The sequence below is a fragment of the Saccostrea echinata genome, unplaced genomic scaffold (genome assembly GCF_033153115.1).
Source record: "Saccostrea echinata isolate AGI-Se365-2 ecotype Australia unplaced genomic scaffold, CSIRO_AGI_Sech_v1 ptg000086l, whole genome shotgun sequence".
Taxonomy (NCBI): Eukaryota; Metazoa; Mollusca; class Bivalvia; order Ostreida; family Ostreidae; genus Saccostrea; species Saccostrea echinata.
Genome location: NW_026889835.1, coordinates 3,527,927 through 3,552,299, shown reverse-complemented (window position 1 = coordinate 3,552,299; position 24,373 = coordinate 3,527,927). Strand labels below are relative to the sequence as shown.

At 33.4% G+C, this 24,373-nt stretch overlaps 2 protein-coding genes across 2 annotated transcripts; one reads left to right on the top strand and one right to left on the bottom strand.

The window, feature by feature from the left end:
• The first annotated feature begins 7,060 nt into the window (after positions 1 to 7,060).
• Positions 7,061 to 8,886, top strand: LOC133177015 (uncharacterized). The gene has a single exon (XM_061312095.1). It carries the CDS (start codon positions 7,092 to 7,094, stop codon positions 8,727 to 8,729), a length of 1,638 nt encoding a protein of 545 aa, XP_061168079.1. The 5' UTR covers positions 7,061 to 7,091; the 3' UTR covers positions 8,730 to 8,886.
• Positions 8,887 to 11,018: 2,132 nt separating this feature from the next.
• LOC133176998 (RAB7A-interacting MON1-CCZ1 complex subunit 1-like) lies at positions 11,019 to 24,211 on the bottom strand. The gene is made up of 6 exons (XM_061312073.1): positions 24,138 to 24,211; positions 16,471 to 16,662; positions 16,248 to 16,309; positions 13,900 to 14,034; positions 13,372 to 13,480; positions 11,019 to 11,568 (listed from the first exon to the last, which is right to left on the bottom strand). Exons 1-6 carry the CDS (start codon positions 24,202 to 24,204, stop codon positions 11,333 to 11,335), a joined length of 801 nt encoding a protein of 266 aa, XP_061168057.1. The 5' UTR covers positions 24,205 to 24,211; the 3' UTR covers positions 11,019 to 11,332.
• Between the last annotated feature and the right edge of the window lie 162 nt (positions 24,212 to 24,373).

Genomic DNA, 24,373 nt, shown 5'->3' with positions numbered 1-24,373 from the left:
CATCATGGAAGATGAGAAGTTAGTATAAACTTCCATATTACAGTGTAGGTATTGGAAAAGTGCCGCAGTAGACAATTTTAGAAATTTTCGTCAACGGGATTAAATTTTATTGATCAAAGCTGATTCGCTGACTGCAAGTATGTATACTTAATTTGAATGAGCAGTATAAGGACAGATGATACAAAGAAACGTTCTTCAAAAATCATGAAAATAACAACTATAAAATTCATATGTAAAATTAAAAGTTCAATTATTAATGCAAATTTTCACAGTAATGCCACTATAGAGTGATAAAAAGTTGTATATATTTAAAGAGAGACGACATGAAGGTAGAATTTTGAACATCAAAAAATGTTTACTATTTCTTTGTATTTTAGAAATTTATATTTGGATCATTTACAACCAAATAGGTCGATAAATATATATCAATCCAGGCATCCATTTTTGAGGGTTGGAGGTATCATCTGGCCTTCAATATTCAAAAGTTGTTGTTTGGGCACATTTTCTAAATATTTTGTATATACAAAGCCAAGGGTAAAACTAGCTTATGACAAATGAAAAAATTCCCACGATGATATTACTTTCAAGTAAGCTACCATATTTGAAATTTTTTATTTCAGAATTGAGAAATTAATACGACCAGAAGACGATGAAATATACAGATCAATCTTACAATATGGGATGAAAGAAGAATTCGGTTTTGTTATAGTCACCAATACTCAGAAACCCAATGGTTTTACTGACAAAATGATGAACGTCATAGTGGAAAATTAGTCTGGATCAAGTGGAGACACAACGTGTTCAAATGCCAAATTGTTTATATACAGTAAAGTGTACATAGATTTTTGGTCAATGAATTTCACCGTTGATGCTCGTTTCATATTTCCACTCTTACACAATATTGTCTCAGAGTTGCGGATTTATACATTTTCCTCCAAGCTGTTCAACACATGTGAGATTAAACTTATTTTCCTTTTGTATACTTTGTAGTATTTTTCTTTAATCAATATTTCAATCAAATTGATTCTGAATCCCCCGTGCAATTAGCTTTGATTAGTAATGATTTTTTATGATATGTATAATAATCCCAAAAGAATACCAAACACAATAAAAATGATATTTTACTTTGTATATCATAATTTTGTATTTAGCTATTTGGTATTGACTGAGCAGGGTTATTATAATCACAGGAGTTCGCGTACCTATCAATTTTACCGAATTTTTCAGTAAATATAAAAAAATACGTAATACCTATAATAACACAGGTATTACGTACTTTTTATATTTACTGAAAAATTCGGTAAAATTGATAGGTACGCGAACTCCTCTGATTTATGTTACAACTGACACAAACGGCCACACTTTTCTCTTTCTCTCGGTCAGTGGTGGGATGGGGGGGGGGGTCTATTTCTATTCGAGAAGTTGTTATTCTTATTCGAAAACATGTGATTCCTATTCAATAATTTTGTCATACCTATTCGATAATTTTGTCATTCTTATTTGATAATTAAATGATTTATATTCGATAAACATGTTATTCCTATTTGAAAAAATACCATTCTTATTCGAAAACACAAAGTTCCTATTCGATAATCTTGTTATTCGATAAACTGATCAGTTCTATTTTTTTTTTTTTTTTTGGTCATACATGTATTACCCAGACGAATGCAGTTATTGAATCAGAATAAGAAAACATCGCATAGGAATGATAAAATTATCGAATAAGAATAACAAGATTATGGAAAAGGAATCGTATGTTTTCGAAAAGTAATGACATGTTTTCGATTGATTGATTGTATGTTGTTTACGTCCCGTTCGAAAATTTTTCACTCATATAGAGACGTCACCATATACCGGTAAGGGCTTCAAATTTAGACCCTTACTCGGCACTCAGGGCCATTGAGCAGTGAGGTATCTTTAATGTACCAACGCCTGCTGTGACACGGGGTCACGGTTTTTAACGTCTCATCAGAAGGACCCGCAACTTTCACTTCAAAGTGCCGAGCGCTTGGCGAAGGAACAGTTGCTGCCTATTTTTTTTTTATCGACTTAGGTCAGTCGCGGCCGTGATTCGAACACACAACCTTCCGATCACGTCCAGCGAGCGATCTACCGAGCTACCGTGACGGTCGATATGTTTTCGAATAGGAATATCAAGTTTATTGCATATAAATCACATAATATTATCGAATAAGAATGACAAAATTTTCGAATAGGAATCACATGTTTTCGAATATGAATGAGATGTTATCGAATAGGAAACACGTGTTTTCAACCATTAATGATATATTATTATTAATATACATTGTATAATGAATCGGAATCATATGTCTTCCAATAGGACTAACAATTTATCGAAAAGAAATGACAAATTATTGAATAGGAATAACATTTTTTCGAACAGGAATAACAACGTATCGAATAGGAATCACAATTTATCGAATAGGAATGATAACTTTAAGAAAAAGAATTTCTTTGAATAACAAACATAGGTAATCAAAGATTACGAAGCTCACCTCGACGAATGTTATCTATAAGTAAGGCAATTTAACATCATATTTTTTTTCTAGTTAGTGTACATCCCAAGATCAATATCCATGCAAAAAACCTTTTAACCTGTTACTAATCAAAATTTTGCACAGTTTCAACATTCAAAGCAAGTCTGGAAGTATTCAGTTTAATCATAACAGGCCATAATATTATATAGCTACTCAAAAAAAAAAAATTACCCTGGTCACTCATCTGGAAAATGTAGGTCAGATTCAGAATCCAAAGCAAGTCTGGAAGTGTCCATCCCTAGATACATCATCCATGTTAATTTGGTTAAAATATGGCTAAATTTCACTAATTTGGAAAATCTAAGTCGGATCCACGTCCAAAGCAGGTTGCTTAGTGTACATCCCTAGATACATCATCCTTGAAAGTTTGGTCCAGGTAGGGCTTATAGTTACTTGGGAATTGACCTGCTCCAAAATATTAGCCTGGTCACTCATCTGGAAAATCTAGCTCACATCCAGCATCCGAAGCAAGTGTGGTAGTGTCTAGCTGCAATAATGTAGGCCTCTCCGATTTTTTTTTCTTTTTTTTTTTGGGGGGGGGGGGGAGGGCTACAACTCCTTAGGATCTCCGTAATGGTGCAAGTGCGGAAGTGATTCACTACCGCACAGATTTCGGCTCAAATTATCAGTATGTGGGTATTTTATTAACATATCTTACCTGAACTCATAAAATGTAGTTATGCAAGACATGAACTGATCCAAAAATATACAGAACAATCCGTATATCGGTTATTTTTCGTGTATGTCAACATCACAACTTGAATTTATCCGCCATGTTTACTGACCTTGATCGATTTTATTTTGGGCCAACCAATGAGAATACGGGATCTAGGGGAGCGGATAGTAGAAGATTTCCCTTATTTTAAGCATAAATATCACTGTTTATGAAAAAATATCCCATGGAATGCTTTTATTTATCGATGTTTAGTGATATCATACAACACAAACATTTATCAACACCGACATTTACTTTATCAAGTGATTCTAAATTTCAAGCGCAAGTCTCAGTGCATCACGCGAGAACTGTCATGGCTGCTGAGGAGAACGACTGGTAAACACGCAGATTTATTTTACTTGGTTTTCGCGTATAAAGGGCTATGATGTTGATAGTGAATAAAAATTCCGTCTCATTGGAAGTAAGTTGAATGCAAAAACAATTTATTTTGCCTGCAGTCGCCCGTATCTAAAAAATATATTTGCGCCATTACGGAGATGCAGTGGAATTGTAGCCCTCTCCTAAAAATATCAGATTAAAAAAAATTGGAGGGCTACATTATTGCAGCTAGGCAGAGTCCATCCCTGGATGCATCATCCATGCAAGTTTGGTCAAGGTAGGGCTTATAGTTACGTGGGAACGGACCTGCTTCAAAAACTTTAACCTAGTCACTCATCTGGAAAATCTAGGTCAGATCCAGCATCCGAAGCAAGTATGGTAGTGTCCATCCCTAGATGCATCATATACATGCAAGTTTGTTTCAGGTACATATAGGGCTTATAGTTACTTGGGAATGGACCTGCTCCAAAAACTTTAACCTAGTCACTCATATGGAAAATCTAGGTCAGGTCCAGCATCCGAAGCAAGTGTGGTATGTCCATCCCTAGATGCATCATACATGCAAGCAAGTGTGATAAGTGTCCATCCCTAGATGCATCATCCAAGCAAGTTTGGTCCTGGTAGGGCTTATAGTTACTTGGGAATGGACTTGCTCCTACAACTTTAACCGGGACGCCGACGCCGGGGGTAAATCATAAGCTCATCTCATCTTCGTGGAGGTGAGCTAAAAAAGTACAATAATGCAACGTTTAAGACGTCAAATTTGTATGTCAAAAATGAAATTCTTTATGAAAATATACACAAAATTATGGACCAAATCAGGATTAGTCAAATATTTTATAATTGCTAGTGGATGTCTTTTGAAAAGTTAGCCTGACAAAGAACTCGCTAGATGAAGGCCGGTAACACAGTCTTCACCAAATCTTTTTTTCAGTATATGCCCTTCGGGCAGGTATAACCACTTATTCTGCTAGCCCGAACAAATATTTACATGCCCAGAGTTTATTCTTATACATGTATTCTTATACATGTATATATTCTTATATATGTAAACGCAAATAGCCTTTATTATTTAATTTGATAATACGGAGGCTTAGGCCTCAGAATTTACATGCCCTTCGGGCTTGTAAGTATGCAATTTCCACATGCCCGCTTCCAATTTTACCAGGTCCCGGGCTTCGGACTCCCAGGATTTGTCGAAGACTGTAACACGGTTGAAAAACATGTATTTCAAAAAGTGTTTTAAAGTTTATATATATGGATAGTACAACAAATTACGGGAGGTTACTCTTAATGTCTAATTTCAACAATTTCATCTTAAGCACCTGAGATAAGATTTGAATATTTGTAGGAAAGAATAGAAAAATTTTACTCGTATTGTCTAACGTCTAATTTCAACGATTTTATATGAAGCAACTGATTTGAATATTTGCATGATAGAATGGAAAATGAACAATTTGTACAGAACAGGATCCTTGTCTTCATACTTCTTTTGAAAATAAACTTGTGCTTGAATGTAAAAAATTAAAGGAACTTGAATTAAAAAAAAAAATTCACTTTAGGAAATGTGGTATTAATGAATAAAAATACAAGAATTTAAATTGTTGCAAATTAGTCCAATATCGTATCTAATTCTATTGTAGGGGAAGCAAATCTGGAGAAAATTGTTTAATCGCTTTGTAACAGAGAATGTTCAAAATTTGTCTACGAAAATAACTGCATAAAAACAAAGTAATATGAATAAAACGGAAGTCGGCCAAAAAGGGCTAAAATTGTAGCTAGAAAAAATAAAGATAATGAGTTTTACTAATTTTATTAATTGATTATCTTTTCCCCAACTTCTGACTATTTATTTGGAGTGTATGCATGCATGAAAATGTTTAGTGTCTTAACCCCCAACAGCAAATAAATTTGGTGAAAACTTGTGGGAAATCTAGGAAGGGGTGGGGTGGAGGGTAGAAAGAGGTCTACGCTGTAAAGTTGGGGAATGTGGTCGTGTGTGCCACATCGCATGAGAGTAGATCATTGAAGGTGAATGTATAATGGTTTGTGTAGAATAATCTGTCAGTGCAATTACCAACATGAAGTGCCAACATTCGCAGTAATACAGTCGCTCCAGATAAGGGTACCCATTTAAATGCCCAAGTCTGATTGAAGAAATGATAAATTGAACCCGAGCTCTTGACGACATAAAAGGTCTGGCAGAACAAAGGATATCGCTAGAAACGGGATACTAGTAAGTTTAGTTTATCTATCCTCTGTTTATTTCTACCAATAACATGAAGAAAATCTTAAATCAGTTATGTTAATTGACCTAAAGTAAAAAGTGTCAACAGAAATACTAATTCTTATGTCATTTATTTTTTGGCCTTGATACGAATTTAATCTGCTCAGAAACATTGTACCCACCCCTTTTTGTGTTAAAGAACAAATAAGAATAATCCACGAGTAAGTAGATATTTGTTTGAAGTAAGGTTTAAACCCCCTGCCTGTTTATAAACCCTATCAAAATCAAAGATTGTCTTAATTGATATAATGCAAGAAATTCTTACGATAATAAAGTTAAAAGTTTGATCTTTGTAAATGGGTCGCTAGTTTTGGAAAAGTGAATTTGAACAGGTAAGTTATCTATAAAAGTGAAAGTTGGTTTTTATTCCAATAAAACAAATAATATATATTTATTATTAAGATATTTAATGTGAATATTTATTTCGTATATCTGACTACATACGATGAAATGAACGAAACATCCAAGTACTGATGATGACAGTTTATATGATGCGTTTTGATTATTTTATTTCTGTCAATCTGAAATCAATACAGTAATATCAAAAATGGGTTCTCAATATAGATATTGCTTATACAATAGCAGTAACATTGATTGAATATATGATCAAGACTTTGTTTGATCACGATGTGAGATCACAAATGTGGTTTCTGGAAGTAAAATTCTAGAATAATTGAGAAGTTGTTCAAGTCCACGTTAAATTGATTAAAATAAATGATTTCAGTTCATATTTACTTAGATTCAAATCTTGAATGGAACGTAATGATAAGTAGAAAAGTCGTTTGTTGTAAAGGTAGCTTTACTGATTAAATCCAAACGCTTATAAAGGCACAGTGAACAATAGATGATTTTCTAAAGAAAGGACTCAGGCTTTAACACCTTGATAAGCAATAACCGGCCTATAATATTAATTCCAAAGAAATAAGGAGCTCAGTTTGACAGAAACTTGATTACTGTCGAAGTTCTGATTTTCATTTACTTGAAAATCAAATTCGTAACTAATTTTTGGTATTTTTTTCCCCTTCATGTTGATGTTACTAACTATATGAATATTGAATTGTCGTTTAAATTCCAGAAGTGCTTTGGAATATTGACTTTCATTTATGATTCATTTAACTAATATTCTTTTCTTCCAGGTGTGTGCCTTGCAATAAATGTACCCAGTCAAGCAAACAGACATTAATATCAAGTCATGGCGGGTACAATACCGTCTACCAGTGGACCTTATGTGCTCTCCAATCCAACAGACCAGCTCCGCATCGGCATCCCCAAGGCTCCAAGTAGGACCCGGTATATAACCGTGGCAAAGACGCATGTACCTTTATTTAGTTACTCAGACAAGCATAAACGCATTTTCTCACGCCTCCCGGTAGAAAAAGAGGACTTTCCACATCTTCCTCACAGAATGTCTACGATTCCAGAAGTGAAAAAGTCTCAACTAAGACCCAAAATTTTGAGAAAACCTGGAATTCTGCGCATGCATACGTTTTCCGAATTTAGTACAAGGACTGAACAAACTAATCTCAGTAAGCTTCAAATCAGCAACCAAGAGTCAAGTGAAAGTTCTGAAGGGGAATCGCCAAAACGGACAGGAAATGGGTCAAGAAAGCAGGAGTATCTAGTGTCTAAAATACAAATTCAAGAGAGAGAATCTACAATGCTTTCTTTGGATGGAATGTCATCTAACTTGACATGTAGAAACAAAGACATTATAAGTGTTGAAACCGCCGTGAAACAAGCTATCAAAAGATATATGTCAACCATTGAGAGACAGCCTACGATACAATTTAGACACAATAATGAGAACATGGTAGTTGTGAACCACTCTAAGAAGGAAAGTGTAGCGGTGAACGAGGTAGAGGTGTCGAAGTCTGATCAGAATACACACAAACACGGATCAAAACATTCTTCTAAAAAGGAAAGTTCAAAAAACAATAATCAATATGTTAAGTTCATGAAACCCATTCTATCAAAGATTATCACCTCTACGCCAGCTTGTATGTTTAAACTTTTCGGTCCCATTCTACTCAGCGCTCCGCATGGGATCAAACTCTGGCGCGGTGGAACTGAAGGACGCAGACGACGCATTCACTATCGTGAAATCCACGTCACCGAAATCTTACTGAAGGTGGCAAATGAAATCAATAGAATTGCTGGAATTCCGCCGAGTTTTATTATATGGGACAGGAGAATGGCAATGCCAGCGGACTTCAAAAACTTGGACCCAAACTACTTGACTGAGAAACAGTTTTCTCAGTCCCCATTCCACGAGGCGTTAGAACATTTCAAACAATTTGGGCGGGACAACAAATTGCCGATACTCCACATTGATATGCACGGAAAGAAAAATCGGAAAACAAATATGGATCTTGATGTGGGATTTAAAGCCATGGAAACTCACTGGAGAGATCCAAGTTTTGCGAAGTGGCTCAAATCTGAAACCGAAATCGCGTTCACAAACATGTTCAGCGATCCCAAATGTGCCTACGAAAAAAACAACATGAGGTTTACAGTTAACGTCAACCCTGCACTATGTGGTGACTGGGGTGGTGACTTGTACACCATGACTTGTCAGTCTGTTGTCATGGGAACACCCGCCTTTCAACTAGAAATGCCACGTGCTATACGAAATCAACTTATAGTTGATGATGAACTAGTCACAAAGCTCGCACAGAGTATACTCGACATTTATTCTATTTGCTTAAATAACAGCATCCCTCTTCATATCAGGATACCGAAGAGAGAGCAAGCCTGTAATAAAGAATTCATTGAGAAAACACTCGCTGATCATTTGAAAATTGAAAAGACATTTCAAGAAAAACAAATATGATATTACGATCTTCTAGAATTTATTAGCAAATCAAATACCATTTAAACAGTGCACAACTCAGGAAACATGGATACCAAATAATAATTTTCAAATAAAATCATTCAAACTTTAATTCATATCTTCCTATGGAAAGATTGTTTTGCGTGTATTATATGTGATATGCAAAATAAAATCATGAAAGACAATTTCATAATGTTGCATCTATATTTAAGGACAGAAGACTTTTCAAGCTCTGGGTGACCTGATTTAAGAAATAATTTCAGATATTACCTTCTGTACAACTTTAGTCATAGTGTAGAGTACAAACCAGCATTGAGTATGGCCTAAGGAAGACCTTATTGATTTTGAGGTCAAAAGGTCATCATCAAGGCCATACATTCTGTGTGCAATACTTTCATTTCCATGCAATATCTTAAAAAGCCTTTGAACTTTTGCAATGAAATTTTATATCAAAACTCCTTATAGACCTCTATGGATTTTGAGAACAAAAGTCAAGATCAGAAATTCACACATTGCAAATAGCATTTTCCAGATAATAACTAGTTTTCTTTGATTTTTTTTTTCAATAAAATTTAATTTCACAACTCCCTGTGGCCTAAAGAAGACACCTATTGATTTTAAGGTCAAAAGGTCACAGGTCAAGGTACAATTATCAAATATAAAAGAAAATGACAAAGTCCATATAAGTGAAAAAAAAATAGTAAAGTGAGAAAAAATGTTCAATTATGACGAAAATATGAAGTGCACATCTTATATGGAGAAGAAAGGGTGTACACATAATGTGACATTTTCAGACAAATCCATGCAGTAGTTTCTTAGAACATTTCCAGACAAAACCATGTCTACAGTCGGACATGATGATTCCAATATATCCCCTCCCCTCAAACTTTATTTGCGATGTGAATAAAAATTACTTTTGCCCTTCATCTTTGCTCAATTGACCCATAAACTGTAAATATCTTCCTCTATCTATTGCTACCAGTGAAGTCTGAAAGATTATGATCATGTTATATAAAAGTGTTGAAAAGATAGCTAGACAGATAGCAAGCTTGACAGACAGTTGAATACTGTCATTACTAAAGGGCATTCCTATTTTATTGTAAAGCCATAATTGTGATATGCATTTCAATCAAGTGTAGTTGTTAACCAAGCTTAATCGAAAACGGGATTCAACATACTATTCAGCCTAAATACAGTGTTATAAAAGAAATCTAAATTCAATGATGTATAAAACTTAAATACATAATGAACTACATAACCACAATTTCATGCATGAACAAGTTAAAGAAAATTTTAAGAAAGCTTTAAAACCTTTCTGATCAATAACTTTCAAAACATGATACATGTACAGTGTTTTATATTCCTATAAGGTCAACCCCATGAGTTTACATTAGTCTAAAAATGAAGACAAATTTGCGATATAATATATTATAACATTTAATCCCCCCCCCCCCCCACACACACACACACACACAATAAGAGATCAAGTTGTTATTGTAACTTTGTCTTTTCCACATCTACAAAAGCACTTGTATCCAGGAAAATTTATTAACAAATTTATCCAATCATATACTAATGGAAGGAATTTGAACTACTAGTTCTATTAAACCAAAAAAGGAAGCTATTCTTTTTTTATCCAACTCCTCTTAGCCCACACATGCATGTCACATTTTTATTGAAATCATGCAAAATCTTTAGGAACAGATGTATTTTAAAATTTTGCTTAAATAAATGAAGAGTATATATTAACACACTGGTGTTTGAACAATACACTTTCAACATTCAGTAAAACTAGTTTAGTACAAATACAGATTTAGCAAATTTATGGATGCAGCAGAGTATTTTGGGATCCCCAGCAAATTCTTAACAAATCCTTGTGAAACTTTACAGTTATAATGAACTTTAATTTAACATATATACTGATATAGCGAATTGATTTAGTGCCCCATAAAAGTTAAAAATTACAAAATTACATCTTTTGTAACGAATCCTTAAAGATCTGTAAATTTGAAATATTGAACTGACATTATTTTTCTTAAGTATTAATATTTGAAATTCAATGCATCAGAAATCTTTAGTAATCTAAGGTAAGTTTTGCATTTCATACTTCTCTGAAGATATTTGGTAGTGAGTCATACTTGAAGGAAAACGTATATTGTAAATTTGCTTTATATATAACTTTAACAGATTCGTTAAACAGATATAACAAAATATGGATATAGCGAAGTAAATTCCCAGGTTCTATAATCGAGTCTTACTGTATAACCTCTACTGTTCCTTGTCATATGGAACAAATGGCCTAAATAAGCATTTTCTTATTCTTAGTGCTAGTTGGAATGTTATGCATCCTAATTTCTGCTACGTGATACGATGGACTATCCCCATTACAATTGACTTGTGATCAATGAGATCAGACAAGATGCCAGCATAAGAGTTAGAACAGATTTTATTAAAAAGTTTTCAAAGATGATGCAAGTTCCAAGGATTTAATCTTCAAAAGATTTCAATACATACACAATACTCTTGAGATTTCCTTGCAATTTAAAACCATTATAAATATTACAATTTTATAACATGACAAATGACATCCTGTAACAATTTATTTACGTTTGTTTACAGAAGTAATCTAGTAATTGTTCTGCTCTCTCTGAGGACCATCCCTGAACAGATAATGGGCCTTTAACTGCCTTTATATAGTCTTGTAAATATTTGGCACCAATTTGTTTCTCATCCAGGGTTGAGGAACAATTAAATTGATGGTCCTTTTTTAATTGAGAATGCCAGTAACACAGCTCACTTGCATACATCATGGCTAGTAAATGCGTGTCGCTGTATATACCTGAAGCAAAAATCGCAGACTTACAAGACTAATGTATAGGAGCAAGCATTTTGTTAAATCTCAAGTACATAGCTCATAAAACAAGAGTAGATTGAGTACTATAAAATTGTCTTAAAAATTAAGATGGTCATAAAATTGGAGAGGAAAATCAATCCTTTTCTTAAATTTATATCCCACTATATGAAATAGAATTTATACCTCTTGAAAGTATTAAATATAAAATAACCTGGATGTATAATGTACACATAAACATGTCTGCTTACAATAAGTTAATTGGGTGGAGTAAGTTTTGAATGACCATTAAGACAATGCTACTTACTTTTCATCTAAGACATCAATATCTGATCACCTTAGCCTAGACATAGGGATTTTCATAAAGAAAAATAAAATTTATTCAAAGCAGATGGTTCATAGAGAATAAACATTTGACACATGCTGCTACCCAACTGAACTTATCATTAATTCACCTGGCCAATCCCAGTCAACCTATCAAGCACAAACAAAAGAAATACCATGTTTATACTGCAGCTACAGTATACCAGGTCATTCTTTGATCTTGTTATACCTCAGAAAACTTTATGATGCAGTGGAGCACTATAGAATCAGCTACATTGACCACACTCTATCCCAGGGGGTTATGATTTGAACAAACTTTAATCTACTCTACATTTGAAGCTTTCACATAAGTTTTAACTTTTCTGGCCCAGTGGTTCATGAGAAGAAGATTTTTGAAAAATGCCATTTTCAGTAATTCTTAATCATCTCCCCATGAAAGACGGTGTGGCCCTTCATTTCAACAAACTTGAATCCCCTTTCAACCAAAGATGCTTTGAGGAAAGTTTGGTTGAAACTGGGCCAGTGGTTCTAGAGAAAAAGTAAAAAATGCAAAAAGTTTACAGACAAATGGACAATTGGACAGCCAGACAAAATGTGATCAGAAAAGCTCACTTGACGCTCTTAGCTCTGGTGAGCTTAAAACCTAAAACCCTGTACTTCTTCAAATGTTCTGATTTTTTAAGTTTAGCACTGGCTTTTGCATTGTTTCTAATTTCCGCTATTGTACTTTCTTTCTCATGATAAAACAACAGTATAATGTGTAGGGTATTTTCAAAACTTTATAAAACTTCAAAACTCATATGATTCTTTTTCTGTGAGGACAATGAGGTAGATAAGTGTGTCTGAAGTGATCTACATTGATTTTTTTTTAAATTCAGTTGGAAGACTTCATAAGACAAAAATTTGTTAATGACCCTCATATGCATCACAATCAAGAACTGTGCAAGAAGTCAAAATCTTGAATTAATGCAGCAGTCACATGATCCAGAGTTCTAGCCTCAGGTGAATTTAAAGTGGTAATATTCTGATAAACTCATGGTACTCAGGTGTCTGCAAAGGCCTATAAGCTTTTTTTTTCAAATACATGTATTGAAGTGTCCTTAAATTTGCAAAAGATGTATTTCTAGTCAAAAGAGATTGAAAATATGCAGTAAGACCTTTGCTGGTATTTTATGTCATTAAAATGATTACCAGGTATATGATTTTTTAAATAGAGTGTGATAGCGCATGCATACCATATTTTTAGCATAAAAATATTTCATCCTTTTTCATTCTACTATTCACCTTAAGGACCCTCTCTATGCTAATGAAAAATGCTTTTTGACATTGAGAAAATCCTATCATATAAAGGTGCTGTGTGTAGAGGGTCCTTAATATGACACTGTAATGACATATGAAATATAATCTCCAGTGTTATAAGAGAAAGTAATCTCAAGTTCTGTCCCTTGTAAAAATCAATATACATACCCAAACTAAAAAGTGTTTCTACATCCCTCTCTTTGCCATCTTTCTGTACTTCATGAGGATGTCGTATTGACAGCATTTTTTGTAGATTTTCTATGCCACATTCAATTTGCTAAAATAGATTAAAATACAAAAGAAATAAAATAATAAGAAATAAAAAAAATGCCTTCCAATGATTTCATGGCATTCTTCTGGCTCAATGTTAGCATTTTCTCTTGAAAATGGTTTCAATTCTAAATCAAATTTAGTCTCTCATGCAAGTGTTTTACATAAAATAAATTTTTATTTCTAAACTGACTGAGTAGTCTTTATACAATAAGGTAGTTTGTATTTGGTGAGTCATTTACAGTTGAAATTAAACTCCAAAGTTTTGTAAGAAGTGAACATACATTATATAACAAAAATGAGAAATAAATACCAGTCATCATTTCATGGAATGTTGAAAATGAAGTAAATATCTATATCTTAATTAAAAGATAAAACTAATAAATGCTGAACAAGTTGGCCCAGAATTCAGTAATTATGTCTCACCTCTGCATAACACTGAGGGTCTTCCTTTATCCTGTCTTTATGCTCTTCCTGGATGGTGGCACAATACATGTACATCAATGCTCCCTTCCTCCATAACATGCATTCTACAATGTCTGGACCCAGCACATCAACCACCTGTCATGTCAAATCAATAAGATACATTCATACATTCTATGTCTGGACCCAGCACATCAACCACCTGTCATGTCAAATTAATTAGATACATTCTACATTGTCTGGACCCAGCACATCAAACAGCTGTCACGTCAAATCAATAAGATACAATCTACAATATCCTGACCCAGCACATCAACCACCTGTCTTGTCAAATCAATAAGATACATTCATACATTCTACAATGTCTGGACCCAGCACATCAAACACCTGTCACGTCAAATCAATAAGATACATTCTACAATGTCTGGACCAAGCACATCAAACACCTGTCATGTCAAATCAATAAGATACATTCTACAATGTCTGGACCCAGCACATCAACCATGTCAAATCAATAAGATGCATTCTACAATGTCTGGACCCAGCACATCAAACACATGACAAATGACAAATCAATAAGATACATTCTACAATGTCTGGACCCAGCACATCAAACACATGACAAATGACAAATCAATAAGATACATTCTACAATGTCTGGACCCAGCACATCAAACACCTGTCATATCAAATCAGATGTACAATATTTGCATGGACCCAGCACATCTATGGACCCAGTTCTAGTGCATCTTCAGATTCAGCTCACCTACTACTTGTCATTTCAAATCAATAAGATACATACTACAATATCTGGACCCAGCAATCTATTATATCATATCAAACCAAATCATTATCAATGATACATGGACCCAGCACTTCTACTACATGTCATATCAAATCAATAAGATACCATTACCATTTCATCTGTTCTATAAAAGTTAAACCTTTTTCTCACAAAATGTTGTCTTCATTGGTTAACAAAGGACAAATACACAGGCAGATGTTATAAAAGTGGTACTTTTTAATGACTACAGCCAAAAGCTTTAGTGAGTTGTTTTGCTTTTTTAACAATGGGTAAAGCACTCAAAGACCTAATTCTGCCCTGTAAAATTTAAGGGAAAAAAATTCAATTTAATGTCAAATACATCTCTGGTGACTGTCTAAAACTAATGTAATTTTGTTACTAGTTGATGAATTGTTATATCATAAATTATTCCATATATAATTTAATTTTGGTTGTAACGCATCATTTGATTGGATAAAAAAATTAGAATATATTGTATAACCTGGGTTGCCTACATCACAATGACTTACGTCAAAAACGTATCAATCCGCTTGATGTTACCGGTACATTTAAAATACGTACAATTTGAAGGCATTTTTGAGGGAGAAATTGTCTTATTTTTTTTACACTTAATGATGGAAAATTAAATTATAAGGAATGAATTTAATAGCTACCCAAGTTATATTGGTATAACCTGGGTTGGAACAGTTTAAGCTTTTTTTATAAATCGCTTCGAGGTTTATAAAGCATAATCCCCGGCCTGTTATAAGATAGAGTTAATGAGCCATCCTGACAGAAACTTAAAATTATACTGCCAAAGTTTTTCAAAATATGTCATTAAAAATCCATGTTTACAATGTTTTTCAATCTCACAATCACTTAGCTATGATGTCTCAACCACTCAACAATGAGCTTACAGCCTATGACACTGTGTTGAAACAGAGGCAAAGGGAAAATCTAAGAAATGTAATAAACAGAAAATTCAATGTTTTGTACATGTATGGAATTTATTTTATGAGTGGGACAGGATTTTGTGATATTTTCATGAGTGCGAAGCACGAGTGAAAATATTAAAAAAAATCCTGTCCCACTTGTGAAATAAATTCCATATTCTAGCATCTACAAAACATTGAATATCCTGTATTTATCAGAGAGGATAAATTGATGTTTATAGCATTTCTATTTTTTTAGATTGAGGGATTTGCTCATATTTGAGGTATTAATCGAATTTATTTGCACATCTGTTTTCCGTAAAATTAATGAACTTTTGTAAGGAACTTTATCATGATTAGCAATGAAATTATGAAGCCTCACTTCATAAAAATACATAAAACAACGGTTCCTTTTTAGACTCATGAGAGGTTTTGCAGCAGAAATTTACATGTACATGTTTTTGTAACTATTTTTTGTATCTACATATTTTCACTGTTCTATTAATGTTATTGTGATTATATGCTTCTGTAATTTGCGGGTATAAATTGAATCTTTTACTCAAAGTATGGTTTACAGTATCTGGAAGCACATTGTTAGAAATAAACATTTGTAGAAAGCTCTGGTTTATGTGTACCTCTATATTGCCCTTCTCTGCTTTCAATGTTTTCACTGCATTTTCTATTCCATCAATATCATCTGAAATTAATTTACTTTCATAAGAGTACTCTCCCATGTCAATTCATATTCAACTTAAGCAAACAAAGTTCATGGTACCAGTATCTTACACATGTAGCCTCTTATGGATAAATACATATAGATTGAAAATGTACAGCCAAAAAAAGAAAATTTATTCTTACTAAAAATTGAATGAATTCTTGGCTTCCAGCTATCTTTTGGGAAGCTTCCATCAACCAATATACTTTCATCGATGAATGTATAATCCAGAACTGCTTTTGCATATTCCTGGCTAGCCTCCACAGTGGATGCATCCTTCTTTGCCAAATTATTCTTACATTTTTGTATGACACACTCCAAAAGGTGCTTCTTATCTAAAAAGAAAATTTTCAATAACAATTAGACAATAAATATTGAAAGACTTTTGATATATGTTTAAGCATCCATATATCTATTTAATAATCTCATTTCATATTACCTGGAATATTTGCTGTTGTGAAAAAAAAGTGCACTCTCCTGCAACGGAGGTTAAAAAACAATCTATAGTTGGGCTAAATGGTAGTATGAACTTTTGAGTTGTTCTCTACCAACTAGACTATCCATGGGATTGTCATTCATATTCTCTCTTAATGCTTCATCCCCACTATCTCTTGAATATCTTATCCCCAAAGAGGTTAGACATCTAGATCAGATTCTCCTAAGCTTTAACAGGTTTCAAACCTCCAGATGAAAGAGCTGGTCAAAGTTCCATATCAGAGAAAGGTAAAATAACCAGAAGTCTCTGATGAGAGGTTTTAATAAAACTTAACAGAGGTATAGAATTAGAAAGGTAACACTTGAACTTGAAACTATGGCAACAGCAATAAATAAAATAATGATCCTTGGGCATGTTGGTTTAGTAACTATTTGTGTCGAGTTCAATTGTAACTGAACAAAACATGTTGTAGGAGTAGCCTTTTAAAAGAATTTCACAGAAATTTCTTTTAGAGTAACCATGGCAACATTGTTTATAAAAATCAAAAACCGAAAAAATAGAATTATGTTTCTTTGTGTAGTCTACTTGTGTATCAAGTAATATTGAAATCAGACTATAACTGCAAGGGGAGTAGTGTTACAAAAGAATTTCAGAGAATTCTATATTTAGTAACCATGGCAACACCAATCATCAAAATAAAAAAAACGATAAATAGAGTTATGTATCTTAGTGTAGTCTACTTGAGTGCCAAGTTATACTGAAATCAGATTAAAGCTGTAGGAGTAGTGTTACAAAAAAATTTCAGAGAAATTTCTATTTTTAGTTACCGTGGCAACACCATTCATCAAAATAAAAAAACTGATAAGCAGAATTAAGTAGCTTTGTGTAAGCTACTTGTTGTCACAGAAATTTCTATTTTTAGTAACCATGGCAAAACCATAGAATTTCTTAGTGTTGTCTACTTGTGTACCAATTTATACTGAAATCAGACCAAACCTGTAGGAGGTGTGGCATTTGAAGAATTGTTTACAGACAATGGACGACGGACACTTTACTATCGCATACGTTTTTCTGGTCTTTGACCAGTAGATAGTAATGGAAATTGGTAAGAATTTTATAATCAATGATTGGGTTACCGTAACTTACTAATTATTGATTACAATCAGACATTTACAAAGTCTATCAATTTAGTTAATAAAATGGTAAGAATGGGTAAATGACTACTTTCTGCATATGTATTTGTCGTTTATTTTGCATGTATTCCTTTTTTATATAGCCTGCAGACAGTTTTTATCATGTCCAAAGTTTCTTTTGTAGGTGGTTCAGCTGGTCCTTTGTTCATTTTGTAGAACCCAAAGTACGTCTATACCTTAGAACGTTCTTTGTTACCCGGGTATGGATAAAATTTTCTGTTTGTCTGCGCCATTATGATACACGAATAAGTTAATAGATTAGTCACAGCTGGAATTTTAGCTTAAAAACTATTATGCTTGTAAAAGAAAAAAAAAATAAATAAACTGATTAATCAGTATAAAAATTTTTTGATCGAGCGCTTGGATTATGTCAGCAATCGACTGATTTTCGATTATAATCGATGACTGGAACACCACTACCAGTAGAGCTAAAAAAATGATTGATTGATTGATTGTATGTTGTTTTACGTCCCATTCGAGAATTTCTCACTCATATAGAGATGTCATGAACCCATCAATGTCTCTGTGAAAAAAATAAGCATTTTCTGTTTAAAATAAAGTACACTTTGGGTGTCATCGTCGCAAGTCACAGGTTTTGTGTCCATTCAATGAGCACAAAACCAGTGGCTTGCGATGATGTTTGGGTGCCTACAACACAAACTAGAGTGTACGTTCCAAGGAACTCATGTGTCGCCTGCTTTGTAGGTGTAAATAAATTTAATAGTGGTCAGCTTTTTATTTACTATAAGCATGATAGACTGAAAGTTCATGCATTTGCCTGCAAGAAAAAATGGCATCCATGGATAGTATAGGAATGCGATAGAATCTGACAATCAAAGAAATTATGGTTCCATAAACCTCAAATGAATAATTAAATTGAAAGTATTAAAAATAACCATTTGTCATTTTATTAATGCGTGTTTCCAACAATCCTCCAAAAGAGATTTCAGTCTGTCTTTACTTCAATTGTCAGTCTACATGATCCATTGTTGAATACCGATCCCAATGGGTTTTTTTTTTTTTAATAGTATTTAAATATAAGTTTGTCTGATAACTGAATATCAGACAGTTTCAAAGTACACTATCATGAGTTCATAAACATGCATAAATGCTATTAATTATCTAAATCCAACCTCTCAAATTCAAACTCACAAATTTAATAAAACTCAGTGTTTTCCCCAGAAAATTTTTGATGCATGGGGGGAAGTTTGCCTGAATTGGAGCGCGGTGCAGCAAAACGCATCCCCGGTGCGCACCGTGCGTTATAATACTTTAACCATTTTATGCCATAAAATGAATGCATTCTCATGAAATATACAACAAAAAAGTCTAACTACATTTTAATTATGATTAGTATTTATACAGAAATTTTTCAGGTCTTTCCCTTAGCAAAACTTATTGCACTTTTCTCAAAATCAAACTTTTCAAGAGGCTGTGCTTCACATGAAATGTTCATCAAGCAGTTAAACACTTTCTGTCCCATTCTGTTTCTTAATGGAGTCTTAAGTCTTTTTAAACAGGAAAAACACCTCTCACAGTCTGCTGTAGAAACAGGTAGCACAAGTCCAATAGCAGCAAATTTGGCCATACAGGGAAATAGATGGCCCAACTTGACAATTTTATGAAGGGTTTGTCTAAATCCCATGCCCTTACACTCCTTGTAAAGAAGTTGCTTTAGGCCCTCCCACTCTGAATAGACATCTTCTTCCATGCCAATGGATGGAAATTTCTCAACCAGTGTCTATAAGTACTAGGGATGTCAACGAATATTCGAACATTCGAATATTCATTCGATGAGTTAATATTCGAATATGAATTTGAGATTCGAATATTCGGTGGTTTTCAGATTTCACAAAAAAGGTTATAAATTTTAATTAGAACAGTTCTGGAATTATCCCCGTTTTATTTACTAGCGATCCCCTGATTCCTTTCGCTACTTTCTTATCATAGATCTTCCTTTTTTTTTCATTTTGAGTAAGGTATAAAGAAATAGTAAGGTATAAAGAAATAAACAAGAACTATTAATGTATGATACAAAAAGTACATTCAATAGTTTAATATGATCGGATCTAGAACCGAGGACAACGAAATAAAACCTTCTTGAATGTCTAAGAGACGTGAAGGATGTACCTTATGAAAATAATTTTTATTGATCATTGAATTACATCTTTGATAGAATCAGCCTGTAATATTGTAAAGGGCTCAATTTCAGAATAATGCATCAATTACTTGATTATCTCGGGTTAAATATAATTTTAAAAATTTAAAATCATTATCGAGAAATTAATGACCTAGGAAAATTGTCCATGGAATTGTTTGTTTATATTGTCAAAACATTGTATCAAAGATTGTATTATATCTTTTATTAAGCAGATAATTGTAATTAATTACATGTACGTGTTTTTGAATCTGAAGAGTAAACGACAATCTTGCCCCTGGTTAAACGACTGGTTCGTTGGTTTGAACTTGTATAGATATCATTTGTTACATTTATATTTCGGTTGTATACACTTAAATCAATCATTTATTTCAAACATTGACAGATATCAAATGTAGAATTCCTTATTGTGCACCTACAAAAGTCTATGTCCAATTTTACTTCCAAATACCGACGCAAACCTGCCATGAGAGTATAATGATGTACATTTGAAATTAACTAAATTTTATTTATTTTATCGAATATTCGAATATATTCGAATACTTTCATTGAATATTCGAATATGAATTATGGACAAAATTGACATCCTTAATAAGTACATTGTATTAGAAAGTAAACAAAGGGTAATGGGCAGCTGGAAATAAGTTTGAAAATAATTTTGGGTTTTACTTTCTACAACTATTGCATGTATTAATACATATAACATTTTAAAATATTTTTGATATTAAGTTATCCCCATGGTGAATAATAAATCATTTACTGGTAACTTATTGTGAACAGTTATAAACATTACTTTTGTTTATACAACAAGCAAACCAGCTGGTCAAAAATGAATTTTCAATTCGGCGTTTCTTAGCTGCTGTTTTCGTGACATCTTGACACAAAATTTAATTTGCAGTACGTTTATCAAATGCCAGGTTTGTATATTGTCAGATGCAGTACTAGACTTTACCGTCAGTCTCCTACCCTTGACAATTACAATGTCAATCATTTTCAAAGGTAAAATATACCGATGTTGCTAGACAAGTGCCACTTTGATTTGAAAGATATTTCTTCATGTCGCTTCTGTGTATTACAAATGGTAAAACTGACACGCTAGTCAAGGCGACTGGCTCTGTCGCGTGTAATGTCCATATTACACGGTATTAGTTACCACTATCTTAATCTTTTTTTATTAAAGTATTTTAAATTTATTTTATCACAAGATTTCATTATTCTCTATAGTGAATAAAGTATATGAAGTACATGTACGTTGAAAAACATAATATTTGGAGTTAAAACTCTCAGTGAAGACACATTTTGTTGTATTAAATTACATCTGTAAGTTTCGTGATGAAGAATTCAGCATTGTTTCAGAAATTAGCGAAAACCCGGTTTTCAGTTTCAAAATTCCCGGCCCGCCCGGGTTTTAGTACCCATTTTAGTCACACTCTAATTCATCGACACTCTCTGCGGGTGCAAGCGTAATTCAGCAAGTTTTAACGGAGAAAGTGCAATTTAAGCATGTATATTAATTAATGTTACACGTAAGATAAAGTTTGGAGACAAAAAATTGTGCTTAAGAAAAAAGTATGCATAGTGGGAAGCATGGCGGCCTTGCTCGATGCATGGCGGGGGATCTTCAATGCATGGCGGTACCGCCATGCAAAAACAGCCTGGGGAAAACACAGAAAACTGCCTGAGATATTTTTTGCAAAATAGGTCAGAGATCAAGGTCAAGTGGATTGTAATGCTGGTAGTATTTCATGAAAAACAGTGCACATGCTAAATAGCATAGACCTACCTCTTAAATGTCAAAAATATGCTGTATATCAGCACTATGAACTATTTTGAAAAGGAGGTCAAAGGTCAGGAGGTCGGTAACCATAGCTATTTACAAAAGCCATAGTGCCAAGCAATATATGTGAAAAAAAATATCAAATCCATATATCTCTTACAGTTCTTGAGATATCAAATGGAACACACCCGGTAGATCGTAAACTGTTTAATAAACAGGGCATGACCTCCGTTATTGTTAATGTTTATGTTTCACCGGGTGTGTTCAATTTGTTAAACTCTGCACACATCACTGAGCACAGACTGACAATACTGGTGAGTTGGTTTTGCTTTCTCACATTTCTACTCTGAATTTTCTGGATTATATCTTTAATTTTTTTCATTAATAAACAACAAAATTTCTTCTTTTCCCATTAGTATCAACAGGTTGGGCACAGTTCTTTTTTCAGGGAAGTATTACTATAAAACGGGATTATTCCTCTTTTCAGTAATAAAAAACATTACTGTATACGGGAATTTTCGTCATATTTTTAAAATAATGCTCCAAATCCATTTCTTAAATAAAAAGTGCATGAAATATACGATGTGATATGTTGAAACTTTATTAAACCAACCTTGCTGACAAAAAAATTCGGTCCTTTAGTGCTGCAGACAGGAGTAAGATGAGATTTAATCGTACGACATCATGAGTATTCTTCAAACGATATGAATATTTCCCTTATAAGTTATATAATTATTTTTTCAAAAATGGAAAATTTCATAGCTTGGTTTCGTGGAGGTGACATCTTTTGAACATGCATAGGAATTTAAACTCATGTGCAGCAGTAATCCACGACTTTTACGTTAATTTTCCCTGTTGATAAATGGTAAAGTATGGAATCTTATAAGGGCATTCATGCTAAAACCATCTTTGAAAGACTATCTTTTAAAATTTTATATTTCAAATAATTATTTTCATCTGTAAAAGAAGCAGTGGTCTTAAAAATTATTCTTACGATGTCTTTGAAAGAAATGATATAAAATTAAATTAGAACGCCGAATAATTTCATGAACAAGTTAGCAAGTGCTGAACGTATTCAATCTTGCAATTTAACACAGATAAGCTTCTGTAAGAAATTTATATCGTAGAAATATTTCATCACTCTTTTTCAGCATTTTGCAGTGATAAATATTGTAGTTTTGAGCATACATACACTTAATAGACTATAAATATTTAGAGGATGTGAAAATATTCTTGCACTTAATCTTTTATTCAAAGCAAACACGAGAATAGAGGGTAAACGAGTGAATCTTCCCGTATACAGTAATGTTTTTATTACTGAAAAGAGGATTAATCCCGTTTTATAGTAATACTTCCTCGAAAAAGGAACTGTGCCCAACCTGATTAAGGATAAAATTTACTTAATGAAAGTGCAAGGATGTGTCAATCAAACACGTCCGAAAATAGTAGTTTCAACAATAGCGAGCGCAGCGAGGCGGCGCCGCTCGCGTAGCGAGCTCCATAGACGTGTATGGACGGAGGAAATTCAGGTTAAAATCTGCACATTGTTCAAAGAAATTTTTATCGTCCCACGTGAAAATATTCTATACTCCCAATAATCCTTTGCGGTGCATAGCAACATGGTGGCTTAAGCATAGCAACAACTTACTTGATAAAAATAATAAACAACGATTTAATTCAATTTCCATGCCATAACTGCCCACAAAACTATCATTTGCGTCCTTGATACACACGACTTTGTATGTGACGTCATATTTTCGTCACTTTAACAACTCGGGTATTTCCGATTTTGTCGGAAATATCCGAGAAGTTAGGAATTTCGATCCCGATGCATGGGGAGTCTGCAACGTTAGAGAATATATACTTCAATAACGGTTTTAAAAAAAAATTATGTACGATACACAGTAAACGCGTGATATAAAAGTGTAATAAGCAGAATGTAAAACATTTGAGAAGATGTGTAGAGTTTTAGAAAATGAACTGCGCTCGCCCTAACGGTTTCACCGTCGGACATATTTTCCAAATAAAATAAGATTTTTATTCACTCGCGAAGCTCACTGGTAGGATTTATGCCTGTTTATCATTTATTTTTAATTTATTGACAAAATTGCCGATTCCTGTGCTCAATGTCCCTTTAACAGTTTAATAGACATACCAATCACATGAACTATCCACTTACATAAAGTGCCTCCAATATACCCATTACTCACATTAAGTAAAACCGTATAAAAAGAATACTCTTTAACCTTTGGGTGTTTTCTTTTCCACTCCTTCTGCAGTTTCCAACAACCTAGTGAATTCGTCAGTCAACATGTTTTGATGTTTGTGAAACTCTGGTAGAGCGATCCCGATATAAATCTACCTTTCCTTTAGGGGTACATGTACAACTCTTTAATTAATAGTGATTAAATTCTAAAAGATTTTTTTAATTTTTATACATATATATCTATATAACTCAATCAAATAAGTTAGAGAGAGGGAG

Bases quoted from the DNA above. Each gene is read 5' to 3' on its own strand.
- LOC133177015 (XM_061312095.1), top strand. From the start codon at position 7,092: ATGGCGGGTACAATACCGTCTACCAGTGGACCTTATGTGCTCTCCAAT.
- LOC133176998 (XM_061312073.1), bottom strand. From the start codon at position 24,204: ATGTTGACTGACGAATTCACTAGGTTGTTGGAAACTGCAGAAGGAGTG. The intron at 16,663-24,137 runs GTTAAAGAGTAT...TTTTCTTTTTAG, and splicing joins GGAAAAGAAAACACCCAAAG to ATAAGAAGCACCTTTTGGAG. The intron at 14,035-16,247 runs GTACACATAAAC...TTGACATGACAG, and splicing joins CAGAGAAGGGCAATATAGAG to GTGGTTGATGTGCTGGGTCC.